The 7,891-nt window shown below is 33.1% G+C and overlaps 1 protein-coding gene across 1 annotated transcript; it reads right to left on the reverse strand.

The window, feature by feature from the left end:
- Positions 1-1,362: 1,362 nt before the first annotated feature.
- LOC137202759 (NKG2-A/NKG2-B type II integral membrane protein-like) lies at positions 1,363-6,150 on the reverse strand. Its single transcript, XM_067698627.1, has 6 exons — positions 5,901-6,150; positions 5,411-5,509; positions 4,874-4,927; positions 4,196-4,347; positions 2,187-2,287; positions 1,363-1,865 (listed from the first exon to the last, which is right to left on the reverse strand). The coding sequence occupies exons 1-6, from the start codon at positions 6,085-6,087 to the stop codon at positions 1,745-1,747; spliced, it is 714 nt and encodes a 237-aa protein (XP_067554728.1). The 5' UTR covers positions 6,088-6,150; the 3' UTR covers positions 1,363-1,744.
- Between the last annotated feature and the right edge of the window lie 1,741 nt (positions 6,151-7,891).

Consider the following 7,891-nt stretch of genomic DNA (forward strand, 5'->3'; position numbering starts at 1 on the left):
GTCCACAAGCCATGCGGTGTGGCCAAAAAAAAAAAATTTGAGAAGAAACAAGTCTTTTATGTCTATAATAAATATGGGGATACCATGTGGTTTTTACAGATAAAAAAAGCAATATTATGAAAACATTTTAGTATCTATAAAAAATAGAAAAATCCTAAATTGAAAATTACCAAAATGCATCACAAAAAATAGAAACCTGAGTAAACCTAACACATATTGTAAAGAAATTGAGTTCGTTATATAAACCTTCCCACAAAAACGTTCTAGAAGCTCAGATGGCACTAGTAGTGAATAATAACACTTGAAAACGTAGCAGTACTCTTTCACAAAGGTCCAGGTAAAAGAAAAGGAAATGCTTCCTAAAAATAGCCTTGGTAACAACTTGTCAAGTACATAACGTAAATGAAAACTCAGTCAAATTTCTTTGGGAACACAGATAAAGAAAAACTTCAGCTTGACCTAGATATAATATATGCATTGATTTTTTTAAAAAGGACAACACATGATCATTGTGATTTTACTTCAAAATGCAAGACTGGTTTAACATATGAAAGAAATAAAGGTAATTTACTTCATAATCATTATACAGAGAAAACGTTTATCATTCCAACTGATGGAAAAACAATACAAATGTAACGTCAATTGATTATAAAATTTGTTTGAAAAATGAGAATATTATGGAACTGTTTTCATATGAGAAACTTATGATGAAAAAAACCTTAAGATGAACCTCATATTGATGAAATATTGAAATCTTTTCCTCGAAAATAGAAAAGGATACATATAGAACCTTTACTGTACCTTCTATTCGACATTGAAAATAAAATCCTAGCCTATAAAAATAAGTCAAGAAAAAAAATTGCATCTGGAAAGAAGAAATGAAGTATGATTATTTACAAATGCAAGAGCTGTTATATAAAAATCCAGAAGACTATATATTTGAAATGACAGAATTAATACATAAAGTCAGAGAAATCATTGGCTATAAGACCAATATGTAAACCTCATTGTATTACTGTTTACAGCAGCAAAACTTACTAAAAATTTTCAAATGAGGATGTCATTTACAAAAGCATGAGAGTGAAATACCAATGTATCTTTAAGAACTCAATATAGAAAAATACAAAATATAATAGGGAGAATTTAAAGAAAACCTAATTCATAGAGAGATAAAGCATGATATTGCCTGGAAGAGCCAATATTGTAAAGATGACTATCTTTACAAATTACTTTGAAGATTAAATGCAATCCCAAACATAATTCCAGGATTTTTTTTAAAAACAGCTTTATTGAGGTGTAATTTACATGGCATAAAATTTATCCACTTAAAGTGTATAAATCAGTGATTTTTTTTCTTTAGTATATTCACAGAGTTTACAACCATCAACAGTAACAAACTCTAGACGTTTTCATCGCCCCCAGAAGAAACATAGTAACCATCAGCAGTTATTTTCCAATCCTACCTCTGCTCAGCCCTTGGTAACCAACAATCCACTCTCTGCCTCTAGAATAGGTTTCCCTCTTCTTGATATTTCATATAAATGGACTCACACAACATGCGATCTTTTACAAAGGTTGAAGGCCATAAAAATAATGTAGAGTAAAAAAAGCCAGACACAAAAGTAACGATATCTATACTTTTTGGTGTGCATATTATATTTCAATATAATTCATTTTAAAATTTATACAATCATAATATTATTTCCATTTCATAAAAGTTAAAGTTACTCAACAGCATCCAAACTCACATTTTCTCAAGCTGATCCTTGCAATTATATGTATGTGGACGCTCACAACTGTCTGATTTAATGCCATGTGGATAGAGCAGAGCACAGTTACGTTCATCAGGTGATGGGTCTGTTATACTGTAATGGAAAAAAATGCACAATTCTGTTATATCATATGAGGACAACTCATGAAACAATAGCATTTTCCATGTCACTGTAATAAAAGCTATTTTGAAAATGGGTAATGATATTTTAATATAATTTTAGTAAGAGCTTGTTATTAGGGAAATGGGCTATTGAGGAGCCCATTCTTTAATAACTATATCAACATTTTATTAACTTTCAACATCCTCCTTCATCTTTCTATAATTCAACTAAAACAAATGTTTTAATATTATTCTTAAAATTTTTATTTTTAATCTCTTCCTCCTCTATACAGTATTATTTTAAAAAACTTACTGTAGTTTGTAAGTTGAACCATTTAGCCACATCCATGGATGATCACGGCCTTTACGAAAGACTGAAATCCATGACATAATTGATAGGGACATCAGGAATTTCTAGCCCAAAATAAAGAATTTTCACTTAAATAGTCGTCATGAAAGATTTTTATTAATTTTTCAAAGGCAAGTAGTGTGTTCTTTCATAGGATCCTTAGTTTTCTGAACAAAATGAGTGTTAAGAGTCTCATCTAACACTAAAAATATATTAAAGTTCAAAGTTTTAATACTGCCAAATACATTAACCAAGGTCAGTACTTTTGATGTAAAATTAACTCAAACAGTTATGCTTAGCAGTTTCACTGTTTTTCTTAGGTTAATAAGGAAAATTCTGATTCATGTAATTCAACTGTTACCCATGTTGTCAAAACTAACATAGCAAGGCTTTAAATAAGATTTTAGATTCTGTGACATCCATTTCTCAGGATACTGTGACCATGTCAATGGATTTCTCCTCTATGTTTCTCAGAGTTTCGGTTTTAGAAGGAAATTAAGGGAATGAAATTGAGAAAATAAGTGACACGAAAGCCAAAGATTTGGTTTCCTGGGGCTCACACCGTTCTTTGACTAGATCAACCCTCAATCACTCTGTTTCTGTGTTGCTAGAATCCAAGGGACCAGACAAGGAGTCAGAGACTCATTTCTCTCAGCTGCACCCAGCTAGGTACAACTGTAAACACTGGAACTAATGAAAGACACAAGTCAAGGAGAACTCTGAAAGGTGGAAAGAGAAAGGTGAAATGGTTTGCGACCCTGGGGTTAAGGAACAACTATTAGGGGCATCTTATATCCACCACCCAACCGAAGAAAGTGACCTAGGCCTGCTGCTTCCCAACACCCAGCCTAGTCATTCCTCCTTGGTGTTGAGGGGAATCCTGTGGGCGACACCAGGTGAGCCTTACAAGGTGATCCAGCAGGACACCTGCTAACAAGAAGCAGCCAGAGTAAGGGCTTCTCCTCCCCCTCCACCAAGAGATACCAGAGTTGGGGGGTAGGGGTGGAGGTGGGACCAGCGAAGGGGATGCCATGACTAAAAGTACTGAACCCAGGAAGCCTCTTTATATCTGAGGGCATAAGACTCCATCTGTAACCAGAGACATTGGGTAGATTGGATTTTAAATGTTATATTTACATAATGAGCAGTGGAAATTTACAAACTACACATAAATGCAATAATATGGATGAATTGCAAAAATAGCATATGGGGGTGAGAGAAGACAAGAAGAAAAATGCATACTCTATGATTCCATGTATATGAAGTTCAAAAACAAGCAAAGAGGGGCTTCTCTGGTGGCGCAGTGGTTGAGAGTCCACCTGCCGATGCAGGGGACACGGGTTCGTGCCCCGGTCTGGGAAATCCCACATGCCACAGAGCGGCTGGGCACGTGAGCCATGGCCGCTGAGTCTGCGCATCCAGAGCCTGTGCTCCGCAATGGGAGAGGCCACAACAGTGAGAGGCCCGCGTACCACACACACACACAAAAAAACAACAACCAAGCAAAGAGATTCTATAATATCAAAAGTCAGGACAGTGGGTATACACGGAGGGTGGAGAAGTGATGAGAGAATACAGAGGAGTGGGGCTGCTATGAAGTGGAAACTTCTATTCCACGATCTGATATGCAATTACATGGTTCTATACATTTTGTGATCAATATGCAAAATCATGATATGTTTATTTTCCTTTATATATTGTAAAATTAAATAGCACAGTTTATTTTAGAAAATAATAGCATTTGTAGAAACATGTTTTTTTTATGAAAAGCAAGAACTGGAAATTATCAAACGTGTATTAATGGTATAAAAATATAAATAGAATATCATAAAGTTGTATTCTGTTGTTTAATGGAACATTAATAGGCCTTAAACAAACTGCAAATATGTACAAAACCGCAAGTGAATCCTAGCAAATATAATATTGACTGAATCAAGCCTTTAACAAAGTGTTTGCAACATTTAGTATCTTACCTTTTCTTCTTCATTATCTATATAAAGCAGAGTAGAGTTCTTAGCAGCACAGGCCGTCACACTCTCATTCCATGTTTTTTTTTCCAAATGAATACAATAGCAATTGTTGGAATATGTAAACCACTTTTGTGGACAATGACCAGAATGACATTCTGAAGAAAGATTGTGAATTATTATCTAAAAACAATTTGAATTAAAAAAAATGAAAACTAACTTACATATATGCATAGGTATAAATATATATGTGTGTATATATATAAAACACATCTATGCACCCTCAAGGCTGGTGCATATAAAACAAACCACACTCATACATTCACAGAAGTGTCAGTCTCTCACCCCCAAATTTATGTCTCCGTATAAAGCAAACACACAGAAATAGCCACTCTTTACATGTCCTGAAAATCAAGAAATGAAACCTCTGTTTTAGAATAGCAAAATTATTTGTCTCTTATCATATTACAGAGGGAGGAAATTTGAGCCAGTGGCAACAGTGGGTATGGTGATCATATTGTTGCATAGGGAGAAACACTCTCCTATAATCATTATTTATGAATATTTGTTGCCGTATTTTGTAATTTATGTTCAACCCCAAAATCTATTCTTATTTTCACTAGCCTAAGATAGAGACAAAATACAAACTGTATTTATATCAGAACTTTGAAAATCATTATGTACCTTTCTGGAGCCTTTTTATCGGAGAGGAGTTATTCTGCTCCCGTATTGCAGTACCTACAAAATTAATCATTATAAAAGTTAATATTGATCTAAATAAATCATAATGATTGTAGTTTCTGAGTTGAAATTTGGTTTATTGCTTAGGATTAGAATAATCTGGACTAAAATTGATTTTACCAAGAAAAATTAAGTAATGAAGATTTGGTTGAAAAAATATTTCAAAAGCCTAAAGGAACAGATCACCATCTCTTATAGTATTTGTTTTAACCAATCTCAAGAATTAATTTGTATTTCTCAGTAAGATCTTTCAATATCCTAAAGCATGCTTTTGAGTTATGAAATCAGAATATACATATACATACTCTCTGTAATTATTGTGTTGTATACTTTTGACAAATTCAGAATAACCATTCCACATTTAGTCTAAATGCATACATTTTAATGAGATGCCCATTCCATAATATTATGAAGTGTTTAGAGGCACTGACCATCATTAAAGTGTAAAGTTCCCTTACAATTTTTCAAAAATCTACTTACAGGGAGTAAAAACTATCATTGTTACCACACTGGACATCAAAACAAGGCAGATGATTCCCAGAACCCCAGCAATGAGCTTCTCTGGAGGTGATGGTAAATCTGCAGGGAAAGAAAAGGAAACACTGAGAAAAGAGTGATGGTGACAGTTGTTTAGAAAGTTTACAAACAAGAGAATCCACATAAACAGGGAGTTATATATATAAACTTGGACCCCAAGCCCATTTCTACCACTATAATCTTTCTCTCAGAATATACCTTTGCATTTTCAGCATATATAACGCTTCATGAGTTGTTGATCAAAGACCACAAATTACAGCAATGCCAGAATAAAAGTAGTCCTCCAATTTCACATTAGAATCCCATCTCCAACTTTAAGTTCTGTTCCTCAAAATGAAAAATACGTGAACTTATCCCCTACTCTTTCTCCAACCTCTGTACTCCAACTGCATATCCTAGAACAGTTCCATCATGTGACTATTAAATGCTTTACCTTTGCAGTGGTAGTTCTTGTCATTCCCTCGAAGATTCTGAGAAGCATTTTGAAGATTTGATTCTGCATAGGTTATTTCCTGCTCAGTTATTGAAATGGAACTTTTAGTGCCCTTAGGTTTTATTTGCTGCCTCTTTGAGTTCTTGGCTACCTTCAGTTCTGCATAGGTTACTCCTTGGTTATTCATCTCTGCAGCTGAATTATGTCAGACAGTGCTCTAAGCGTACTTAGGAATGAATGGTGTATGTAAGATGAGATCCCTAGTACAGTAAAATGGGCGGGGTAGAGTCTAGTGCTCACTTCGCAGTAGAACAATCTTAAGGCCTGGTTTCAAATTCCTTAGAGCTTTAAGCAAGTGTCTCATGGTAGAATACTTTTTTTTTTTAAGTTATTCTACATTTGACAATATATTTTTGGTTGAAACAATGAAAAGCAATAAATTAGGGAGGAGTAAAGAAGTTCATGACTAATAATATCCTACTCAGATTCCACAGAAATATTTTAACACCATTATAATGCTTGTATTAAAATTAAAATGTTTTATTAGAAAAGAGAGATTCACCCATATTTATGATAATTTTGAAATCCAGTAATGGTTAAAGATAGAGTATTTTAAAGATGGGGAAAGAGTAATGTTGGCATGTACAACAATCTCCTACACTAAATTACATTATTTGGTGACTTACATTTACTTATGAAAAGTGTTACCAAATGGTCGTTATTTTGAATGGTTGAGGAGTTCTGAGAAGACATTAAAAATTGAGGAAATACTTCATGTATTGGAAAATGTTACATGATACACTAAACTTATATATAACCTAGACAATATTGAAAATAAAACAACAGAAAAAGACTAAAAAATACTTAGTTTGTAAAAGTAATCGATAATTGACTTAATGGCTAAGATATGAACCCACAAAATAATAAACAAATATAAGTAATTTATGGAAGAACACTGTTAATTCAAACTTCCAGAAAGATCCTATAGGTGTCAAAGTTAGTAAAGGTCATTTTAGTTGTATAAGTGATGGTAATTACTTATAAAAATTACTTATAAAAAAATCCAGATAACATAACTTAATAATTCAGTCAATGGATGCTGTAGTCAGAAAGACCTGGAAATAAACTATGGCTTTGAAACTTATCAGAGTGTGACTGTTAAAAAATTATTTAGTATCTAGTAACCTATCTTACTAATCTAAAATGGAAATAAGAATAGGTAATATCCAATGCATGTAACACTGAGCACTCAACCTGACACTTATAAGTTCTCAACAAGTATCAGTTTTAATTATTATTTTAGTCACAATTTCTATGTTACTATTTCTAATTCATATCAGTTAGACCCTGTTAAGTAATTTATTAAGCAGGAGTGTCTTTAATTAGCATGGTACATTTTTTTGCAGTGTTTGTTCATTTTTTTAAAAAATTCTTTCATTACTTACAATTAAGTTTAAATTAGCATTTAGGAAGCTACCTCATCCTGATTTTTGTTATAAAATCAGGCTGCTTTTATTGAGTCTAAGTACACGTATGAGGAATTATGTTTGGCTTTTGTTATGCAATGAATTCCTTTCCAAGAATCTATTTATAAAGGTTGAGCAAAATATATATTAACATACTATTATACAAAAAACCCACCTTCTACTGATTATAAAATCCCAAACTAATTCTTCCCTGTCATGATGTCTGTGGGTTTCACTTAATATTATATTGATTTATAAACCCAAATATGCAAGTGCATATGCAACTAACTTCCTACAGACAATAAATTGAATACTTTGAGAAATCTTCCAACATATTTCATGTTTTATGGTTGCTTTTTACCCTGAATTATTTTAAAAAAACACCAATATTCTACTTTGATTTTGTTGTATATTAATTGTACCTCACTTGCATTACATTTAACATTTGTTATTTCCCACTAAGTGAGGTGGTCTAGTAGAGAGACAGGAGAGGAGGGACACATACCTTCTGTTGGCCAGAAAGTT

The sequence above is a fragment of the Pseudorca crassidens genome, chromosome 11 (genome assembly GCF_039906515.1).
Source record: "Pseudorca crassidens isolate mPseCra1 chromosome 11, mPseCra1.hap1, whole genome shotgun sequence".
Lineage (NCBI taxonomy): Eukaryota > Metazoa > Chordata > Mammalia > Artiodactyla > Delphinidae > Pseudorca > Pseudorca crassidens.